The 23,905-nt window shown below is 35.5% G+C and overlaps 1 protein-coding gene across 1 annotated transcript in view; it reads right to left on the reverse strand.

Annotated features, from left to right (window-relative positions):
- The window catches only part of RICTOR (RPTOR independent companion of MTOR complex 2), a 101,151-nt gene that overhangs the window by 32,478 nt on the left and 44,768 nt on the right, over nt 1-23,905 (reverse strand). The window contains exons 6-20 of the mRNA XM_026865377.1: nt 20,854-20,980; nt 19,716-19,885; nt 19,400-19,467; nt 18,385-18,452; nt 15,902-15,984; nt 15,178-15,265; nt 11,351-11,441; nt 11,155-11,221; nt 10,971-11,051; nt 9,019-9,119; nt 6,426-6,588; nt 5,920-6,021; nt 3,539-3,585; nt 1,066-1,201; nt 309-508 (exon numbers count right to left, since the gene is read on the reverse strand). Coding sequence (XP_026721178.1) covers nt 309-508; nt 1,066-1,201; nt 3,539-3,585; nt 5,920-6,021; nt 6,426-6,588; nt 9,019-9,119; nt 10,971-11,051; nt 11,155-11,221; nt 11,351-11,441; nt 15,178-15,265; nt 15,902-15,984; nt 18,385-18,452; nt 19,400-19,467; nt 19,716-19,885; nt 20,854-20,980 — 1,592 coding nt within the window. The remainder of the gene's footprint in view (nt 1-308; nt 509-1,065; nt 1,202-3,538; nt 3,586-5,919; nt 6,022-6,425; nt 6,589-9,018; nt 9,120-10,970; nt 11,052-11,154; nt 11,222-11,350; nt 11,442-15,177; nt 15,266-15,901; nt 15,985-18,384; nt 18,453-19,399; nt 19,468-19,715; nt 19,886-20,853; nt 20,981-23,905) is intronic.

Consider the following 23,905-nt stretch of genomic DNA (forward strand, 5'->3'; position numbering starts at 1 on the left):
CCCCCCCCCCCCTTTTTCAAGACAGGATCATCCTTCCTGATATCGATTTCTGTCAGATAGATGTGGACAGGAAAAAGTAAGCTATTTTGTGACCCAATAACCCATATCTGTTCAGTAATGACAGAATAAAAGACCCCTTCTTAAAAAAACAACATCAAAAAATCCCCACAATTTGTGATTTTTACCTGTGAGTAAATCAAAAGAAATTTAAAGTTGCCAGCTTTACAGATGGTTGTCTCATGCACAGTTCACAATTTTCGTAACTATTACATCCATAAGCACAATTTAAACAGAATAAAAACACTTACCACTGAAACACATTACATTTTTCAAGCATTTTCACTCCATGAGGGTGACAAGAGAGAGTACCAAAAAAGAGAAAGTAGTGCTGGCTAAGGGTATTTAGTAAACCATTATTTTGAAGACTACGTTCAGGTTTCATTCCTGATGAAGAGTTGAGCCAATGTACAATATCTTTAACCAATTCCTCCAGGTAACCTTGTCCATCCTAAAAGACCAAAGAGTAATAGCATTTACTAGTAACAGAATTGGGTCCCTCTACTGAAATCCATGATTTAAAATTTCTTAAAACGTACAGACACAATACAGATACAAAATAGAAATGCTATCTGGCAAGCACAATTCAGACTAAAGAAAAAGGTTCAAGGCAAATAAAAGGAGTTTAGCTTGGAGACAACTTGGGACCAACTCTTTTCTTTCCAGGAAAAGGTTTGTTCAATGACATTTTCCTCTGGCCTGAGGCATAAAGAAGAAAGGAGGTGGAGAAAGGAAGACTATAAATAGCCAAAATAAAAAATACTCCAAACCCTAAGTTACATTTAATAAAGATGTATTTAATAAAACTTCCACTAATACATCTGTCTTCCTCAGTGTCTTATCTGGACAATTCAAGATTTTAAGTTATCTTTCTTAATTACACTGATCATTTTAGATTTAACACCCAAAGTCTATGTAAGTCTTTACTAAAACTAAGGTTTCTTACTTTAAGTAGTATAGAGCAGCACTACCATTCCACCTTCAGTCTTGTAGCTGAAAATTTCTTACCTCTTCTGATTCAAGAAGAAATTCAGTAAATTGACAGCCCACCACAGTGAGCTGCTTAGCCTTGGCATAGTCCAGATCCAGGTTGGCATACAATTTACTGCTAGGCTTGTAAAAATATAGCAGTCTCCTTACAAACCTACAGAAAGTAAAAGAGAATTTGATATTTTTCACTATGACAAGGACATTCTCAAAGTAAAAAATGATGCTGGTAGAAAAGATATGACTAAATTACCTTATTGGCATTAAGTTTTCAGAAGTAATTAAAAGAGTAGCAGGTAGCAGTAAAGAGTCTATCTAAACAGAATTTCATAGATGTGGCTTCAATTAGTGTTATAAAATCTTCTATGCCATGACTCAAAACAGTAAAGGAACTCAGGTTCTCTATGCTCTTAGAAGCCATAACTTCCTTCTCATTCTTATAATTTATTCTGCTGTAGTTTATCCTGGGGTGAGTTTCAAAGACTACACTATTTAGACTGACAAAGAGCTAAAAAAAGAGTCCATGACATGAGTCTTCTTCAGCTATAATAGTTAACATTACTGTGAAAAATACATTTTTGTGTTGTGCCAGGAAAAGGCTGTATTTATTCAGCAACAGTATTTTCATTCACCTCACTTAAGCATTTCTTAGCATAAACACAGCGATTGCAAACACAGACTCTCACTCAGACTGTCTGAAATCATGGTGAGCAATATAGCTTGGCTTTTGCATAGCAGGAATAAATCTTCAGTGAAGAACTTCCCCTTGCCAATTCTTAGTCAAAACAAACACGCACTTGTGCTTTAAAATAACAAGAATGTTCTGTCTGAAGGTAGATATGTCAAGCATTAAGAAAACTTAACTAAAGCACTGTGCCTTTAGTTAAACAAGTGAGAGTAAGCCACTATCCCTAATTCCAAACACAGGACCAATTATAAAGGAAATCTCAGGGCTGCTTCAAATTTTGTCAAATGAAATTTACTTTATTCTAGGTTATTAGCAATAAATATATAAACACATACACATTTATATGTTTGTATATTTATGTATATACTTAAGTGTGTATACAGAAACATGTATATACACACATTAACTATCTCTGAAATGAAGGAATCTATGTTAAAAATAACTGAAATTTCACTTTAACAGCTGTAAGATCACCACTAGAAAACTAACAGTAAAACAAAATCAACTTATGGAAGAACAAAGTAATATACTTTACATTTCAAAAACAAAGTGGCTGAGAATTTTTTTATGATCAGCAGTGAAACTTGAGAGATTTGGGGCTTAGTTATAACTAAACAAGAGCAACAGCATTTTAGAGCCATTAAAGCATCTAACCCGCAATCCTGCAGAAAGTATCAAACTGTACAAGTCTTAAACTAACTCAACCTAGATTTTCTCAGCTTTTTGAAATTAAATTATTTAGGCACTGAACAATGCTTGAGCACAGCACAAAACCAGGAATCAGGAACATTGCCCCAGGGAGGTAGGTAGAGGGGTGGGTGTGGATGTCACAGCTGGGACTGCAGATATTGCTTTAGACAAGCAGCATTATAAAACACCAGATTTGGAAAATAATCCTTTACTGCAAAATACAGATTGACAATTAATCTTTAGGGAAAGAAAAAACCCCAGTAAAATACAAATGAAAAATTAAATTATGGCCATGATTACAATGGGACTACTACTTATGCTGGGAATGCTATGTAAGTAGCTTGATGACTTTTTACTAAAAACTTAAAAGTGAGCAGTGTGAACCTTCCAGCATGTTTTTTAGCTTTAGGTTTTTTCCTCAAATTCATGGAGAAGTAGCTTTCCATGCCTACAAATACAAAATTACTCTTCAAAATAATTTAATTAAATTTCTGAAATGCACGTTAAAAGGGATATCCAAGAACTAATTAGGAACACTATTACCACACATGCATAAAAGTAATAAAAATATCTTAATGCCAACAGACGTGAAAGGAAACAAAGCTGAACTGTTTTTCTGGCTGTTTTTTTATATCTTTCTGCTTTGTTTTTGCGGTTTTTGTTGTTTTTTTAAACCACATATGCTTCCCTTGACATTAGTTGCAACTAGAAACAACTTCCTCTTGGTTTTTGATGAAAGCTGTAATCACATAACTGTACCAACCATAGACCTATTCTATTAAAATTTGTCAAGTACTGACATCCAGTACTCACGCATGAAATATCAGAGGTAATATTTAAGTTTAAAATTAAATAGAGTGTTTGAAAAGCTGGTATGAGTTTTAAGGGAATACATACCTAAAGTATCTGTGTATAGAAAAGAAACCACTAAAGCTTAAAGACCTGTTTATTTAAAGCAAACACTGCCACCTAATTATTGAAATTTTCATTTCTGCTGCTCATCTATAGATTAAGTTTTAGAAATGTTACAAATCCAAGGAATAATTTATTGCAATATTAAACCCCAGTTTTTACAAATTTCTTTCTTCAAAGGAAGTCTACATAATTTTTACATACCTGTGCAACTGTTCATCTTTATAGTTCCTTAGATTTACATTTGGCCACTAGAAAAACAGCAAATATAGCATTATGTGAAACTTGTACATCAGTCCTTGATTAGTCACTAAAATTTACTCATTTCTATTATAGTTATTTTTGACTAATAATCAGAAGTGTAAGTTCTCTTGTACCTGATGTAACCTATAAAAACATCTTATTTTATTGAAAAGCCCACACTTCCTGCTCCAAGAACTGTTCCATTTTTTTCTAGAGAAGGACCAGGAATGTCAGCCGCATGCTATATGTACAAGGTCATAATTCTTGTGAAATTAGCAAACTATGAAAAGCTAATGAAAAATAAGCTATTTTCCTCAGTTTCTTCTCTGCAAATAACAAAAATATTTTGATATGCTTAATAGGGAAATAATATTTACTACTAATCAGTTATTCTAAAAATAGTAATTACTCTGTTATAGCTCACTTATTGCTAAATACTGCTTATTAAAATGGTATTTAAACTCCTCTGTTGATACCTTGTAAGACGCTTTAAGAAAGGTCACATGAAGTCATAATACTTTCTTCTGCACCTATCCTCTCTTCCTATTCTATTTTCCTCTGTTTTTACAGCCATCTCTTGTCTCTATGGTTTCAGATTTGTATTTGTTGCTACTAATATCTTCTTGGGAGGAACAGAAGAAATGCATCAAACATTCTTCTCTCCTACCTAAGCAATACAGTTCTACATTTCCAATTGTTATACTAGTATTAAGACACAGAGTGCACTAGTTAATGATTAGTAAAACTGACTACACTAGTAACAGTGTCAGATAACTTATTAAGCTCTACCATCAATGACAAAGTTGAAATTCTTCCATCCTGAACATTGCCACTTTTGCTGCTCTTTGAGCAGCTTAAGATAGCAAGCTGAGCAAGTAAAAAAGGCAGTAAGGGACCACATGAGATGCAAGTAGTGAGGTGGTTAGAAAGCTGATGCCCCACAGCTGTAAGGCTGTGATGGAGACAAGAGGGAGGTGAGTAGCCACATGATATAGCGAAGTCCAAACACTGGAATCTGGATCCTGCTCATTCAAGGACTAAAGATAGATCACTGATAACATTATCTTCATTTATGTTGGTGACGTGAAGTTCAACAGGAATGGAAGTGGTTAGAATTAAACCAGAAAACACACAAACTTCTCATTCTGAAAGACAGAAGTCACTGATTTTGAGACATTAGCAACTATTTGACGGAACACTAGAAAATATACTTCTGGGGAGGTAGCAGGAAAACTGACAGTTTGACCTAAATTTCAGGTAAAAAACCCCACCACATACTTTAGTGGTCAACTGCATAAAACGTCCATTGTCAAATCATTACACAGACTAATTAACAGTGAGATTCTGAAAAAGTTTCTTGATAGTATCTTTAATACTGAATCAAAGCTAAAATATCTGTGATTAACAATCATAGTTATCCAGTAATCCAGTAAATCTAGTAATTGCAGTACAAAGCCTGTAAACAGTGAAATTTGGTGGAAGAAAGTTACTGTCATATACATATTCAGGTCTTTATAACAGACAGATTCTTGCTGTCTTTGAGTTTATCAGCCCCTGAACAAATGCACAGAAATATTTAGGGTTTTTTTCCCAAAAATATAATCTTGACTATGATCATCACCATTATTCTCCTTTTTGTACTTCCACCATCTTTGTAACAACACAGTAAAGAAGACAGTAAGACAGTGTTACTTGGGGATAACAACAGAAGGATGGCTTTGATGCACAGCATGACAGGAGCTATTCTGGTCTGAAGACTATACTGAGTACTCCCTCAGAAAGTTCTTACTCAAAAGATTTTCTGCTTGTTTGCCCAGTAAACTTTCTGCTTAAAAACAACATGTAGTCTCTTAAAAACTGTGCACATAGAATGAGATTGCATACTTCTGAAGTCTTCATATGTAGCTCAGTCTAAACATCTGAAGTTTGATCTATAACCCACCTCCAGCCTTAACCTTCAGCTCATGTTATATATAAAAAAAAATCTTCAATGAAACTGAGTAGTAACCCTGTGTAATGTGGATTGAAGTCTAAAGTATGAGCAGCTTTAAAGTCATTATAACTAATGCTGTAAAGTCTATTTCTATACAAATAATGTTATATAAAATTTAATACATGCTTAAGAAATTTGTGAATTTAACTGTATTTTTGCACCTGGTTTAAGGGTTGTATACAAAGAGACTGTATCAGCACTGATTAAACCCATGAGATCCTAATTCTGAAATAAAACAGATTATGGTATGTACTAAAGAATTAATTAATATTAGAAAGTCAAAGCTCACATGTAAAATAGAGACTTCTTTCCAAACAAAAAAATAATATCATGCCCTTTTTAAGCTCACCTTCAGTATGGTCCCTATTAGATTCCAATTCCAGTCAAGGTTCTCTTTATGATTGAGAACTTGGCTGTCTCGAAGATTCATTACAAGTGCTTCTTCTGTATCCTGGAATACAGACATGAAACTACAGTGAGTTTCCTTACATTTTTTTCCAGTCTTGACACATAATGTAATTACTGTTCATGTAACAATCACTAATAGGGTTATGCTCCACAATAACTTGCATTTGAAAATAAATTGCATGGTTATAATGCATTAAGAATCTAATAGTAAGAGATCACAATTGGTCCAAAGAAGCATTAAAAACTTGTAATGTCACTCCTCAAATTCTAGAAATGAAAAATAGTATCCACAAGTACCTACAAGGCCAATTAAATTAATAAAATACTATAATACAAAGGCATTACATAAATTCCTCTGAATTAGATGAGAGAGAAGCTTGGGGGCAGGATCTAAGTCTCTAAAATACAAAGTCAAATTCTGTTCTGAAACATCAATAATGGTCATACCTTTAAAATAAAGATGTCTTTCTGCACACGGTACTGATCCCTTTTTTGGTGTGTTGAGACTGCTTTCTGAATAATATGATCTAAATGGAGGCTGTAAGGTTTAGGTCCTCTTTTCTTCATCTCGTGAAAACGTTTTAAGCAGTTGAGTGCGGCACTTGCTCGTCTAACAGAAAAAAACACCCTATAATCAGTAGTTGGGTAACAGTTGGCAACTAAAGACTACCACTGCTCTATCATGAGCAAGTAAACATAGCTCAAGAAAGAACTGACCAATAATTTCAAAGCAATTAAAAAGGAAATAATTTTCTTAAGTTTTCATGTTTCCATAGGCCTCAGTCTTGTACTGAAATCACATAGGTATCTTTCAGAATTTCTAGTACTGCAAAATGAGCCTTACTGATACCTTTTCTTCTGCTCTGCAACTAGTGGTGCCTATCATAGTTCACAGAAGATACCGTCAAGTTTAAAGTTGATAAGGTGTTGCAAGATGTCACAGTAGATCAACATTCTGCAGTAAAGTTGAGAGTTAAGGGGGCTAGCTTCAACTTTAACTAACAAAGTATTTCTTGTGTATTTTTTTTTTTTCCCCAGATGGTGGCAGGAGTATCAGTAGTATGTTTCCTGTTCTTGGTATCTAAACAGCTCAGCAACAGCATGTAAGAAGTTTCCAGGAAAAGATAGGAAGTAATAGAAATGACAGTTGACAAGAAACAGTTAATTACAAAATAGTGGTAGCAGAAAAAGAACAAGCTGTTAAGCAAATAAAATAAGAAAGTCTAAAAGTGAGGAGGTAATATCTCTTTTCTTTCCCACAAACAAAAATTCTCACAGGGAAGGAGAGAGTCTTTATTTAGTATTACCTTCAAACAAGTACCTTTGAATTTGGCCACTTATTTAAGTTACGTAAATTTAATCTGTAACAGTGCTTACAGTCTTTCAGAGTATGAAAGAACACAGAGCGCTGACCAAAACCAGGATCCCCAAATAAGAACAGTACTTCTACAAAATCAATTTATTTCAATAAAAACAGGAATTCTTACTACTCTATCAGGTATGTCCACAAATGCCAAAAAGTAAGAAAACTGCAGGTAATCCACAAATGTATCCCTTCTGCTCTTCATCTTTCCTCTCATCCCACAGCTTTGACCAGTGAAATATCCTGTAATGGCATTTCAGAGATGCCTTTTTGTGAAAAATAACTGTTTTCACATATCAGAATCTTCTACTAACATATAAGAAGCCTTCAAAACTCAAAAGTAGAAGAGCACTATGTTTCACAGTAGCAGTTCAGAAACATTCTGTAATTTATCACTGACTGATTTATCACTGTCAGTGTGATCACTGTCAATGAAAGACAAAATAGAAAGTTATGGTATAATTACCATAACACTAATCAGACAAAGTAGATCAGGAATGGCCAGGGTAATTAACAAAAATATTTCCTAGAATTTCTATTAGAAAAAAATCCCAACACACTCTATTTAATGGTCTTCTACAAAGAAATCCAAGTAAGAACACTGAGTTACAGAAATACATTTTAAAGACACATGAATATCAAATTCTTTGACTTCTTTCCTCAGAGGTTTAAATTGTGTAAAGTACCTGAGAGATGGTACTTTATGTGAGAATACTTCAGAAGTTAAATTGCAAGAACAGTAGATGTACAGAGAAATTCTAAAAAATAACTAAAATAAAAAAGCACATATTTTTAAAATCTGAGAATTCAGGTATTTCTAGTCCAAAGAGAAATTAAAAGGCTCTATTTCAAGACAGATACTTAAATATATATATGAATGGCATCATGAATACCAAACAGTTCCCTAGTACTGCTTCCTAAGTACATGCCACTGCAGAATGCTGCACTAAATTTTAAATTTCTGTTCTTACATTCTTATATTTAAATGGAACTGAAAGGAACTGAAAAAATTCTGGTGCTTTTGTTCAAAGTTTGTACTGATAAAGCATTAACATAATTACTATTATTACAATCATCATTTTCATATGATGAAGAAAACAGTTTTTAAAAAATCCTGCAAAACAACAAAAACTAAAACCCCAAAAACCAGCCTCATGCCAGTATTACATTTTATGCTCTTGCTTACACTAATAACTCACTGATTTGGTCTATTATTATAATGAGCTACAGATAAACAACAGAAGAGAAAAAATTGGTACAGGCTTTTTTAGTTTTGAATGCTTAATTGTATCAAAATGCCAACAAAGTGTGAAACAATGAAGATATCAAACACAGAGAACACATCTCAGATGCTGTTTGGTCAAACAGCACCACAGAGTTCATTTAAGAAAAACTCTGCTTAAAAATACTGCCATCTATGCAAAAGTGTTCTGAAATTCACTACCAAAACTTTCCTCCCAAATTTCTAAATTGTTACTGTAACCACTTTTGGAATGATGCATTGGAAACTATTTTCCTACTAAGTGTGACAGAGCATTTCTATATGCATGCATGTATTTGCTTTCCCATAAAGACAGCCACGATTTCAGCCACCAGAAAACTTGTACATTTTCACTCAACTGTAGGGGAAAAAGGAGATAACTATTTTTGCTTCTAAATGTAACTTAGTATTCTTACAGCCTTTTCTCTTTCATGATGTCAAAAGATGCTGCCATATTCATTAACGTTGGTAAACAGTGCAGGTGATGGCTGTGAGAATGAGGAAGAATTGTGTTTGCCTAAAAGCCAAAAAAAGACTGGTTAGAATAACTTATTACAACATTTTCAGCTACCTCTTTTGGATCAACATTTGAAGAATCTATCAGTTTTCACAACACTTTCACAGATGCATGACAACAAAACTGCCTTCTGCATAACGTCAGAGCAATAATTACACATAAATATTTGATATAACTAATAAATCTGAAACACAACACAAGTTACAACAAGTAACTTAAGACAACTTTAGATTTCAGAGCCTTCTAATCTGTACTGTTTGCACTGGTGGCTTTTAAAGTGGTAACATACAGATGCAAAGCATCAGATATCCCTGTTGTGTATAAAAGTACTGAAAAAAAAAATCTAAAATCAGAAATACAACTTAAGTTGATGATCTCTATTAAAAACTATATGCACACACAAAAGTCTGATCAACAACTTCCTAAGTTACTAAACATTTAATTGCTTTTATTTAGGGAAACATATGTAATTCCACAAATATTTCTGGAAACTTAAGAATACTGAAGATAAATTGCTTCAATCTCTTCAAACTAGCTAAGTAAAAGTACAAATATTTGTTCAGTGTTTTGATAAACAGTCATCTCTGACTAATGCATCATCTCTTCCGAAAAATAAAAAATACCTATGCTGTGCAGCAAACTTGTATCACTAATAGTCACTCCCCTTCAAAAGTATTCCAGAAACCAGAAAAACAGCATATGTTATTACAGATTCCTCTTTTTAAACTACATAGTTGACTGAATACTCAAGAAATTCTACTAATTATTTAAAGAAAAATCACTGAAGAGACTAAAGAAAGATTTGTTGTAGTTGTGACTCATGCCTCTGAGCTGAGATGGTGTAAATCACTGTAGTAGTAAGAAATCCTGTATCTGAAGATTGTGATCTTGTTTTTTGGAACATTAAACACGAGTGAAATGAGTCAATAGCTGAAAATGCAATAATGTCCAATAATTCATATTCAAATTTTTGTAAGACAAAGTTGTACTTCACAATCTTACTATCTCTTATAAAGTTGTTTATTTGGAAGGAAGATTAAAAAAAGCACAAGAAAACTGATCAAAAAGTGTTCTGCTGTATACACTATTCTTGTCATCAAGAGAGGATATGAAAAATAAAAGAACTGTTTTGAAAGAAAGGTAAATCACATCACTTCATACATTCCTAACAGGTCCTTGGTAGGCTGAAAGGTAGCACTGGAGTGTATATGAAGAAAATAGTAACATCTCTATACTGAAACAGTTTGGGTTAAGAGAGAGAAGCTACTGTAAAAGATATGTTAAAGAAAACCACAAAAAAAGAGAGGTCTCTTCAGCTTCTCTGTAGAAGGGGCCACTCATAGAAGTGCTGAAAGAGTACTCCACCTAATTCATTGTCTGAATGAATAACATCAAGACATATCAAGCTGAACATGAAAAAAGTTTCATCTACCTAGCCTGTGAGGCAGAAAGCTAAATACACTGACAGAAGGCTACCATTATTCTAAGGAAAGCAAAAATCAGCAATGGTTCTTTTCCCAAACACAGTAACTGATGGGTCAGCTTGCAGGACTCCAGCTTAAAAATACAACTGGGTACTGAGGCAAGGAAGTGTACTGGTGACAGTTTGAGTGCTGAGGATTATCCTTGGGGCAGAATCCCTAGTACTTTCAATAATTTCCAACTGGCCTTCCTATTGATTCATACTGGTTTTAATATATGAAGTGCCAAAAAAGGTAATGTCAATTAACCCACTATTTGGATGAAAAATTAGATGTTCCAAGTCTGTAACACATTCAAAATTATATTAGGAAATATCTATTTGCAACTAGCTATTAATAATACTTATATTCAGCAAGAAGTTTAACTTACCATGTGCAAAAGTTCTCCTAAAAGGATAGTTGCTCTAACAGATACATGGTCGTCACTACTTGTGATCACTTCAACCAGACCCTTCAAAAAGTTAAAACATTGTTACAACATTTAGTGTATACCATTTTAACGCTTCCAGAAAAAAAGTAGCAAGCATCTATTCAAATTTGAAGTAATTCGTTACCTCTAGAAGTCCATTGGTAATAAATGCTGAAAGCACTAAAGCCAGATAATTATCCATGAGATCAGGCCTAAGGAGAAAAAAGTATGGAAACAGTTTAGAAAGTTCTTTGCTTTTGTGTCTGCAAGACAACAAATATTTTGTCAACACAACCACAAAACAAAACCAAGTGCTTAGACTAAGTTCATTACATGCTCACCTTGACCTAGCTCGATGGGGTAATATAGTTTTTGCTTCAGCAGCTACAAAGCCATCAGAAAGTCTCCAGCAGTCCTGAAACCTGCTTGGATCTAGAATAAGAAAATATGGACAATCGTAACTATTAACATTGGATTTCATAGTGTTATTTTAATGGTTGTCAGTAGGTAAGTAGTAGTTCTTGGCAACAAATGTTATTTTGTCAGAAGGGATCACTAACAAGTCACGTAATCCACACTCCTGAACAAAGCAAGTCTAACTTCAAAGCTAGGACAAAGATTCTAAGTATCAACCAAAATAATGACATTTCCAATTCATAAACACATTAAACTTGTTTATCAGAAAACATAACACCTGAAATTATAAAATGTACATCCATATGTCACAAAGTAGCAACTTTGCAACAAAGAATGATTTATTTATTTATAAATGTAGAACAAGGATTAAGCTTTTATAATCAACTGCATGATAAAACAGTTTGAACCAGAGTTTGGAGAAGAGAATTGCTGGAACATTAAGACTGAAATGTGCTCATTCTGGGATCATACTTTTGTGCTGTGAGACACTGCAGAGGATGGATTTACAAAGGAGTAATTCTAAAGATAAAAGACTTCTGGTAAATAAAAAGACATGGAAAAGCATAAAATTGCCCTAGAGAAAGTAAAAATCAGGTAAAGTGCAGTGGAGACAGCTAGCAGATACACAATATATAGAAAATACTTGTTTAGTAACTATTCTGTAAACATTCACTAACACTTCATGGAATACAGTACCAGGTTGGAAGTGACCTCAGGGGTCATCTGGTCCAACCTTTCTTGGCAAAACCATGGTCTAGACAAGATGGCCAGCACACCATCCAGCTGAATCTGAAGTGTCCAGTGTTGGGGAATCCATCACTTCCCTAGGGACATTATTCCAGTGTCTGGTTGTTCTCATTGTGAAAAATTTTCTTCTTGTGTTCAATCGGAATCTGCCCAGGGGTCACTTGTACCCATTATCCCTCATCTTTTCCGTGTGACTCCCTGTACACATGTAGTCTCCATCTTCTTTGTAACCACCTTTTCAATACCAGAATATGGTGATAAGGTCTCCCCTAAACCTTCTCTTCTCAAGACTGAACAAACCCAGTTCTCAGCCTTTCCTCACATAACAGGTTTCCCAGTTCCTTGATAATCTTTGTGGCCCCCCTATGGACCCTATCCAGCCTGTCCACATCTTTCTTGTATAGTGGGGACCAAAACTGGACACAGTGTTCCAGGTGTGGCCTGACAAGTGCTGAGTAGAGTGAGATAACATCTTCTTTATCTCTGCTGGAGAAACCTTGTTGTGGCCACCCAGCATCCTGTTGGCTTCCTTTGCATCTGCAGCACACCATTGGCCTCTTTTAAATTTCTTGTCCAGCCAGGACCCCCAGATCCCTTTCCACAGAGCTGCTCCCCAGACGGGTAGAACCCAGTCTGTGCTGCACTCCTGGATTATAACGGCCTTACACTTGTTCTTATTGAACTTTGTAAGGTTCTTGTTAGATCATATTTTCAGCCTAACCACGTCTTCCCGCAGGGTGGCTCTCCCTTCCAAAGTGTCACTTCCCCACTCAATTTTCAACAGGGTACACCCTATCCCATCAACCAGATCACGTATGACTAAACAGCACTGGGCCCAATATCAGTCCCTGGGGGACCCCACTTGTGACAGGTTGCCAGTTTGAAAAGGAGCTATTTACCACCACCCTCTGGGTGCAGCCTGTCAGCCTGTTCGCCATCCACCACACAGACCCCTTATCTAGACCAACTGTAACACATGAGTTTCTCTAAGAGACTGAGGGGAACTGTACCAAAAGTCTTGTAGAAATACAGGTACACAACATCCACTGTTCACCTCACATAACTCAAGCAGATTACTTTTGTCACAGAAAGCAATCAGGTTTGTCAAGCATGATTTGCCACGGTGAATCTGTGCTGGCTTTTCCCAATCACGTGCTTCATTTGATTTGGGATAGCCCCCAGGAGGATTTCTTACCTAACTTTCCCAGCGAGTGAAGTAAGACTTACGGGCCTTTAAATTCCTGGATCCTCCTTTAAGCCCTTCTTGTAGATGGGGGTGACATTAGCCTTCTTCCAGTCTTCTGAGATGTCCCCCAATCTCCATGACTGCTCAGAGATTATGGAGAGCAGCCTCACAGTGACATCATTCAGCTCTCTTAACACACTTTGGGGGATAATGTTAGGGCCCATTGATTTGTAGAGTTCAAGCTCCTGTAATAGTTCACATACCAACCCCTGCTTCACTATTTGTGTTCGCATCAACTTGGATTTTTTTTTTTTGCAAAGGCCGGGGGTCTAACAGTGCTGGTAAAGATGACGTGAAGCAAGTGTTGACAACATCTGATTTTTCAGCATTATTGGTGACAAATTCACCTCATGTTTAAGAGCAGGCCAACATTTTCCTTCTGTTTCTGTTTGTTGTTTACATACTTGAAGAACCCTTTCTTGTAGTTTGACATCCCTACCCAATTTCAATTTGAGCTGAGCTTTTGCTTCAACTGTATCTCTGCACACTCTGGCAATGCCCTTGTAGTTCTCAGTGAGTATTCATCCATTTTTCCACCTCTGGTACTCTCTTTTGGTTTTGAGCAAACTCAGAAGCTTGCAATTAAGATGGGGGGTCTCTTGGTCCACCTAATTCCCTTACCTTTAAAGGGGATGGACTTTTTGTGCTTCCAGGAGAGTGTTCTTGAAAAACTCCCAGCACTCACTAGCTCATTTATCTTCCATGGAAGCTTCCTGTGGAATCTCTCCCAAATGAACTCTGAGGAAGCTAAAGTTTGCTCTTCTAATATCTAAAACCTTCAGCATGCTGAGCAGGATCCCAAACTCCACAATACTGTCATCACTGCAGCCAAGGCTGTCACTAACTGAGATACTACAAAGGAGGTTTTATTGTTTTGTGAGCAGAAAGTTCAACAATGCCTCAATCCTGACTGGCACATCTAACATCTGTATGAGGAAACAGTCCTCTACACATTCCAGGAATGTGATGGATGGCATGTGAGCTACTGTATAGTTCTTCCAACAGATGTCTGGGCAGTTGAAGTCACCCACAAGAACCTGGGTCTGTTGACCTGAAGCTTGTTTAAGTCACCCACATATTGCTTCGTTGGCCTTATCTTGGTTTGGAGGTTGGTAGCAAATGCCTACTGCAAGATCCACCTTGGAGACAATCCCTCTAATCTTGACCCAGAAACATTCAACAGGGCTTCCACAATCACAGTAGTTATTCAAGGTTTTCCTTAACATAGAACATGACTCCTCCACCTTTTCTTCTCCACCTGTCTTTATGAAACAGCTACAGCCATCCATCATAGTGCTCCAGTCATGTGAGTTGTCCCACCATGTTTCAGTTACTGCTAGGATATCATAACTTTCTGATTGGGTGCAGAGCTCCAGTTCCTCGTGTTTGTTCCGCAGGCAGCATGCATTGCTACACACACACTTGAGGCAACTGATCTTCTGGTTCATGGGAGGAAGCTAAGGAACATTTGTTATTTTATGTTACTAATGCTTCTAACACTTCAAAGAAGTCTAATCTGGAGTAACATGTTTTCACAATCTTTTGTATAAATGCTCCAATTATGCTCCACTGCTGATCTTTTATCAAACATAACACTTAACAGTTGATAAAGAATTTTAAACAGGACTTCAGAGCACCCAGTGAATTCAGTGATGAAACAGTATTGATGCAATTTACAATACAGAGGAGACAGTGAAGAGTTAAAATTTTAAAGAGCTTTAAATTAAAGACAGAATTCTTATGGTTCTAAATACTTACCTACACTGAGAAGTGCCTCAATAAATTCTTCTGCGATAACAGGGAGAGGAAGGCGAAATATATCATAGAGAACTTCAAGCAGACCTCGCTGCCAAAAAACCAGCACAACAGGAATTTTACAGCTTTACAAAAATTGTCCTTTTGTTCACTATAAATACTGAAGTTGAGATTTTTTACAGAGTTCTAAAACTGTGTATTTGTTTCAGTGTTTCTTTTTTTGATACTATGCTTATTTTCATAAACTGAAATAATCTGGACAAGAGAAGGAGCTTGTTTACTTTAGAACTGTGCCTTAACATCACTATGAATTGTAAAGAACTTCGATTACAGTTTTTTTAGAATATTTCTGCTGCTACCATCAGCTTCTTGGTTTAACAGGTAATTGGGAAGAAACATTTTTATTTATGATGGATTCAATTCTGATTTTTATGCTTTAAATTTGTAACTGCAGATACTGTGAACTTGCTTTGAGTTGTAACCAGAGTGAAAAATACTTGATATACTTTTCTACGCTGCATTCCCTCCCCTCAGACATACAGGGTGTGCTTCATTCTCACAGGAGTTTTATAATGGTATTATAGACTTGGGGGTCAAATAAACTTGAGGGTAGTGGTCTCATAACTGGAGTCTGTGTTTAAGATACTAAGTTGTTAAAATGTTAAGAATATGTTAATTAAAACACCTAATCTTATTCCTACGTCAGTACTAAATATGTACTACCTACCCGTATTTCCATATTTGGTATGCAGAGTACCCCAATAAGAGACTGAATCCCAGAATTTCCAGGTTTGCACAGGCTGATAATACCTAGAAAATATTAAATACGTAAGAATACTCCCTCACCAAACAAAAAAAAAAAGGCCGTAGACACACTGTTAAATTTGATTTCCAGTTTGAGTACAAGCACAGATGACAAAAATTACTTATCATTAACATTTTCACCTTTATAATGTCATCTCCTTTCCAATCAATAATATCTAACAAAACTTAGTAATAACAAAATTTTGTTTCCCTATTAAAAACTATAGTGATTTTTGCCTTTTCTACTGTGAACAGTATTTTCAAATTATCTGCAAGAATAACATTTACATGGTAGTGACTGAAAAGACAAAATTGTCAATAGTGAATCTTAAACCTGACAGATTTGCAGCATCTTGGCAGAACTGTGAGAAGTGTCTCCATCAAAAGCTGTATCTTAACCTAACAGATTATTCAGTTCCTTTTAATCTCAGGTGAATTCTAAACAGCAAGTTTAAACATACTTGGAATAACATTCTCTGTGCACAGTTCTAAACCCTCTCCTCCCAAATGATCAGTGTTCATTTCCAGAAGTTTCAAGACAGTAGAATAAAATCTGTGCCTCTCTTATAACTTGGTCCTTTTTACACTGTATTTTTATGCAATTAGTTTAATATTTCAATATTAGTAAGGAGAACCTTCAAATTGTTTCTAAATGTTACAGAATACCACCTCTAAAGTTTACACTGATTTTTCAATGTCTATTTGTATACAGTCTATTCATTAAAAATGTGGCTGCAAAGACAGTAATCTTGCTCATTTCCTTGAACACTTCTCTTCATACTTCACAGAACAAATTAAAACTTACATAAACATCCTGTCCAGCAAACAATTTTCTTCAAAATGCAACTTTAAATGAACAAAAAGAATCCCAGTTGCACACATTTTTGTCTTCAATATTACAAACACAAACCATTATTCTTTGAAAATTACTAACAGATGAGAAATACCACCTACTCATCTATTTATTTTCACTAATACAAAATTAACTTTAATGATACGTCCTTTATATGAACTTGAAAGTCCTCAAGTTCAAAACTTCTGTGTCACACACTAGACACACTAAGGGCATTTAAATACGTTCCACAGTGCAACTCAGAGGCCTTTTCCAGGAATGGCAACATCCCAATTGCAATGCAGGAACAGTCATAGCTGCATGCCCCCATTTTATCTCCAAGGCCATGATTGCACATGAGGACATAGCACATGAGGACCATCAACTCTGAAGAATAACCCAGTCTGGAAAATAAGGAATGCAGAACAGTAGAACACAGCAGATAGTACAGACAGGCAAAAAAAAAAAACAAAACAAAAAGCCAAAACAAAAACCAAGAACACCCTCAGGCCTGGTTTAGCTACATGTGCTTTGAAAGGATAGTATAAGGACATCTTTTTAATAAAAACATTTAAGATGCTAGTCTCCAATATAACAAGTAAAATAAAAAAGAATGAGTAACAGTGAAAGTGTCATGGCAGTTAACATACTCTGAGACAACTGTTTCTTCAAGTCACTTGACCTTTCAGGCATATGCTATTAGTTCTGTCTAGGTAAGAGAAGATGCAGTAACACTCAGATCAGAAACTGCTTCCTAGAACTTTCAAAGTTGTAACAAACTTCCCAAACAAGTGAGAATATATGTGAGAAACTTCTGAAGGATACCTGGATATTAAATTAAGCTTAGTGATTATTTTCAGGACACTAAAAAAAAAGCAGATAGTATCACAATGAAAAAGTCTTTCTATACAGTCTGAATATTTCCTCAGTACAGCCTGTAAAAATCCTACTCAGAATTTTGTTAAAAGGTCGTATCAACTGATCTAGTTTACTTGCAAGACACTGTCTTGACTAAAGGAATGAGCAGTCCCTGAGGCAGTATCTTCATATTAGATATTGTAATGCAGAGAAAAGAATTTAGAAAAATGAAAAAACCTGCTTTTTCAATTTAGAAATGTCTCCTACATGAAAAATCCCAAACTATGTCCATCTGCAATTTATTTTCAGTTATGTCACCTGGTAAACTTAAGTTCTAATGAAACTATTCTGTTGGTGTATCTTCACATAGACAAAATATTTCTTATTTACAGTGGCAGAACCATCTCAAAGGTAAAATGATATGAAGTTATTTTCAACATACTCTCACCCATCAAATGTCAAAAAGTACCATCAAGGTACAACTTATAAGGTATTCTATGTGGGGCATAAAAAATGCTACATCTTCTTAGTAGAATTCAAAGAAAACCATGTATGCATCCTCCAATTTTATGGTATCCTAGTAGCATCATAGGAAGGTATTGATAGAAATTAGACACATCAAATGAGATAGATTCTGTGTTTAAACAAACTGCTCATACTAGAAAGTAAAATTCCCCTTCCAATCACCCAGCTTCAAACAAACAAACAAATCTTACCTGCCCACGATCGAAATGCTGCCACTATTCCCATTTTACTAGCTAGGAAGCGTGCTTCTCTGTCCTCCCTGTCATTAAAACAACAAATGTCACAATACAGTTAGTTACTGTAAAACAGTGTCACTAACATAGAAAGTAAAAAGTAGTTAACTGAGATTTTAGATGGGGGACAAAATCCAGAATAAGAGAGGTATTTTATGTATGCATATATGTGTACATAAATATTTATGCAATGTGTATACACACACACAAAGATTAGAAATTTTAAGTATTGATACTTCTTCTTTTTCAGGGGAGTTTCCATGGTAGGAAGATAACATCATAAAGTAAGCACCTGTATGTGGTCAGATGAATCACTCTGCGCCTCTGACAGTAAGTCTACAGCAGGGACCTAGAGATTTGGACCTTATTCAGTTACCCACACCTAAGCATCTAACGCCATTTAATAATTTAAAAAACTTGAGTAATTCAAGTTGGAAGTAATCTCAGGAGGTCTCCAGTCCAAACTCCTGCACAAAGAAGTTGTCAGCTATGAGACCAGACCAGGTTATACTCAAAGTTTTATCCAGTTGAGTCTTAGAAACTCTTAAGGATGAAGGCTGCAGGACCTCTTAGGACAATCTGTCTCAACACTTGCCTGGCATTGCAGAAAATCCCACCCTACCCGCCCTTTTATCAAGTTGGAACCTCTTGTTTCAGTTTCTCTGTTGCTTCTTGCCCTTTCACCACCACTAAGGGCCCTGGCTACATCTTCTTGATAACATCTTCACAGGTATTAGAAAGGCTGGTAATCTGAGGGAAGGGTCCCTCCCAACCTTTTCTTCTCCAGGCTAAACAAGCCCTTTCAAAATCTTAAATGCTTAACAGTATTTTAGGAATTTTCATTCTAACCTACTCTATGCAACTTCAAGTAGTTTAGTCATTGCTTTTATTTTAACTTTGGAAAAAAAAAAAATAGCTTCATTCCAATACCATGAACACAACTGGTAGCACAAGTAGCAGCACTAACACTTACTTGAGTTGTCCTTCTGCTGTGTCTGGATTATGCCTGTAGTGAAAATCTGTGTAAGGAGCTAAAATTCGCTAAACAAAAGAAAGACATGCATTACTTTCACATGAGAATACAGTTAAATGGGTCTTGCCCTTTCCTCAGTCCCACTCCAATCTGTTATGTATTCCTGCTTTACAAATCATTATGATCTTAGCCTAAGATGTTATATTTTTAAAATTTTGCACTATCACAGAGGGTGAAATCAGAGATGAAAATTATACACTTTCATTAGTAATAGAATGTTTTATTTCTGTCACTGAACAAGTAAAACTGAACCCACCTCTAACTCTACATCTGCTCGCACATACTGTCGGGTCTTTGGATGATTAATGAGGTGCAAAACTGTAGTTATCAGAGCCTCATTTATTCGGCTTAGCTGACAATCAATCACATTTTTCAAGATGGTACTTAAACCACCCCGAAGAGCCACCACCTCCGGATTCTGAAGTGCTAAATAAAGAAAAACATGTTACTTTGACCAGTCATAGGAAAGAAAACATTTCATGGCTTCCAATACAACAAACTTCTTGTCTCTTTAGGACATTTTTCTCTTTCTTCCTGAACACTGCTGAGGCACATTTAAAGCTTTTAATAGAACTGAATGACATTAGCAATGAATTAAGATTTTGGACTAATTTAGCATGAATAAAAATACTGGTCAGTCACCACTGTGCAGCAATTTCTCAATTTATTTCCAACCAAGTTTCCATACAGAAGTTCCTGGATTTTCCCACAAAAAGTGTTTTGTGCTTCACTGGACTGACATGGATAAAACATTTATACTCTAATATATAAAGATCACTTTATTTATTTAAAACAGAAGTTTGTATCTTGAAAACATTGCTGAAGTTATTTCTCATTGACCGATTTGAAGAAAACTTTAAAAATCAGTACCCGTATACAAGTATAGGGAGTTAGTACAAACCACTGTCCAAGATAGCCTTTACATGGATACAAATACAGACTTCCAGAAGCAATCTAACCACAGTACCCACTGTAGAAATTTTTAAAGGAAGATGTCTCGTAGTTCTCTGAACTCTTGTATATTTGTCAGCATCTCAGGTATGGAATCCCCCCTACTTCCAATCCATTAGTTTTGGATACACGAATTGCAGCAGGGAAATGTTTTTAAGGTAAACCAAAAATTGGCAAGTCTTAAAGGGAAGAACAACACCTGAAATCTTCAGGTTCTTCACTTAAGAGATTTTGATTTTAAGTTAAAGTGACTTTGATATCAAACTAATGACTGAAATGCATGAAACTGACACTAAGAATATTTAACATCTAATTCATTATTAAACAAATACTCTTAATTATTTGAATACAATCTATGTACTGCAAACCCACAAAAGAGAATCTTCTTAGAAAACTGCTGACAACCATGTCAAGTTTTCTTAATTAGCTTTCAGTTATCTTACCTAGTTCACAGATAATGGCTATACACGCTCGAACCATTCTGTCTCTTTCTTGAAGACCATCGTTTCCAACTGCTATCAAAGAATTAGTAATAGAACTGGGGAACAATGAAGCATTCACAGTGATCATCTGCCAAAAATGAAAGAAAAAGCCCTCTGGTTTCTTCATAATATTTCTCTAGATATACTCACAGATTCACCAACATTCTGTTTCCTATATACAACCAGACAGACCACTACATCTATTACTTGGTAGTATCCAGCGAATCCTCAGAACTATTTCGTTGTTGAAATTGTTTGTTGATTTCCTTTACTATTCTCTTCCTGTTTCAGTTTTTTTATTTTTATATTATTTTCTCATAATAAGAAAGGCTTCAAAAGACGACTGTTGCAGAAAGAACTATGGATATCTTTTTCATATGTTTTTCCAAGAATTTCTTTATTGACAAAAAATGCTATCCAATGATACAGAGTAGATTACAAACCCCTCTAGAATATTCATTCATACTGCAGTAGATTCTTCAATACCTACTCAACTATTTAATTAGCCAAGACTAAAATCTGTGTAGAGAGATCCTTAGATTGCTGCTAACTACAAAAGAGAGCCAACTGAAGAAGCTGCTACAGTATTTGGAAAGAAAAGTCAGTAAAACCCCTAAATCCTCTTGCATAGTACTTGATCTTCCTAGAACTGCACTGTAATGTGACTTCATTGTAAATTACATAGCTATGGGACAACCCCCTCCCCCCCCCTTTAAAAACATTTAACTGAAAATTAAACATGAAAGCAAGACCTGCATCCATTATTCAAGTAATTCTTCAATTAAAAAAAAAATTGCAGTGTTTGAGACAGAATAGAAGAACATATTTTAATAGCCAAAGTTTATTTACACTACTGAAAAGGTCTTGCACTATGGATATCCTCAGCTGCTAGTTTAGGACAATCAGAATTTACACTAGATAAGCAGCAAGACCCTGTGCAGATATTAAAGGCAAAAAAAATCTGCTCCAAAAAACCCACCAGCACTCCTCACCCTCCCCCAAATGAGGGTTTTGACTGCAAAGGCCGAGTAGCTAACTGTTCACATTTTTTTCAGTTTTGCAAAAATCAAATATACATATCCTCTAGAACATGGAACACTGCTAAACAGATATACTACTAAGGAGGAAGTAGGTCTTTTTGTCTGTCTGACTGCTTAAAAGGGAACAGTGTAATGTGTTATAGCCAACTCAACCATGTCACATTTTTTTCTACTAATAAAAGTGATATGTACAAAAATACTCAATATCTGTCAGACACCTAAGAACTTAAGGCTAGTTTTCCAAGGTTTTGTGTAATATCCTTTTTGTTTCCAATAGAAGTAGGCTTATCTTCATTATATTTCCAAAATTTTGTCCTATATTTATTTTGCTGCTCCGTTAGATGTCTTACAGATATTTGTTCATAGTGGATTGTTTTACCTTCTTTGCAGAGAATGTTAAAATCAGAAGTTATCAACCATTATAACCAATATATTGGAACACATTAACAGTTTTATTTTTAAGACATATTTTTGAGAAATTTCTTGTCATACATGTTATCCCCACAAAACAGGAAGCTTTAAGACAGGACTCTAGAGAAAAAACAAACTCTTCCCCACCCACGCAGTCTTTCACTTTTACAATGGCATAAAGTAACAAGAATACAGTGGGTGTACTAATCCACCCCACAAAACTGTAAGCTTTTTTTCCTACAGATATTGACATGTACTTAGTGTGAGGACACAGGCAGCCTCTTAAGTCTGTTCTGATTCATTGTTTTCTTTGGTTTTAAGACATGAGAAGGAAAGATTTCTTTAATATTCAATTCAAAATACATTCGTAGAATAAACACAAACTTTTGCATCTACTTTCACTCTGCTCTAGGTACTGAAATGCAGTTCTAAAGACCGAGGACAGGTAATGTAAGGCTCTTTACAAGCAGCTATGATGAAGTAAGTAACAGACTATAAATCTGGTCCTTAAAGTTTCCTTTAAAGGGGGGAAGAAATAAGGTGGTTCATATTGTACCTAACCCCAACTTCTGCTTTGAAAATAAAACGTCCTGCCTATTAAAAAATGAAAAAGTGGTCTTAATTGACTTCTATTATACAGAAAAATGCTTTCTGAAGCAATTATATGGCATCCTTTTCGTGGCTGCAGACACTGCTAAACTGCAAAGCTCTTACTGATTCTAGTCAAAAGAGACAGTGAGCAGTCAAAGCCTTTAAACTTTTTAAACATGATTTCTGACTTTAAGTTGTCTTTCTTTTCCCTTCCTATACTACACGCACATATTTTAAAACAAGTTTATCATTAAGGGCCTTTTATAAATTCATAAAATAGAATTACATTTTATATTTTGTTCTACTCTAATAAAGGAAAGACAGGAAAGCGAGACAACGTTTTATTTTTAGAGTTCTACATCTATGTTATTCTTACATAGGCATTTTTCTAATAAAGACCAGGTTGAATTTCATCTAGACTTTGAAACTGAAAACAATAGTTCTGTGATACTGTTGGAACTCAGTTCAGCTCTTCCATTGCTCAGAGAAACCTACCTCCTGCATAAATGAATTAACTCTGTTTCATTCCATGCATTCTCCTCTTCTAGACCTCTATATAACCTTTTAGGAATCCTGGTATCAAATCAGGATTTGAGAGATACTGAGGGAGATTTAAAAGAGATGGAAAAAGGGCAAGAGCGGGGTGACAAATAGAACAGTTTGCCATTCAGAACATGTGTCACAGTATTTCTTGCAAGAGTTTCTCAAGCACTGACTGCTCTGTGCCATTGCATGCTTAACTACAGTAACTCAGACAGGACATGAAAAAGGTGTTGGTAGCCAGGCTGGGTGGCTTTTTGACTCACATTGTCTTTTAAGAAAAAAGGATGTTACAGGTAGCAGAAGATGTTAGAAAACATCTTTCATTAACATAGTTGTCAGCATCAAAAAATCATCAACACCCCTGCACAGAGTGAACCTTCCATGCATGTACATCCCATGCACAGCACCCTTGGAGAGTGTTGGGGCTG

This window comes from Athene cunicularia (genome assembly GCF_003259725.1).
Source record: "Athene cunicularia isolate RWA chromosome Z unlocalized genomic scaffold, athCun1 chrZ_part1, whole genome shotgun sequence".
In the NCBI taxonomy this organism is placed as follows: domain Eukaryota; kingdom Metazoa; phylum Chordata; class Aves; order Strigiformes; family Strigidae; genus Athene; species Athene cunicularia.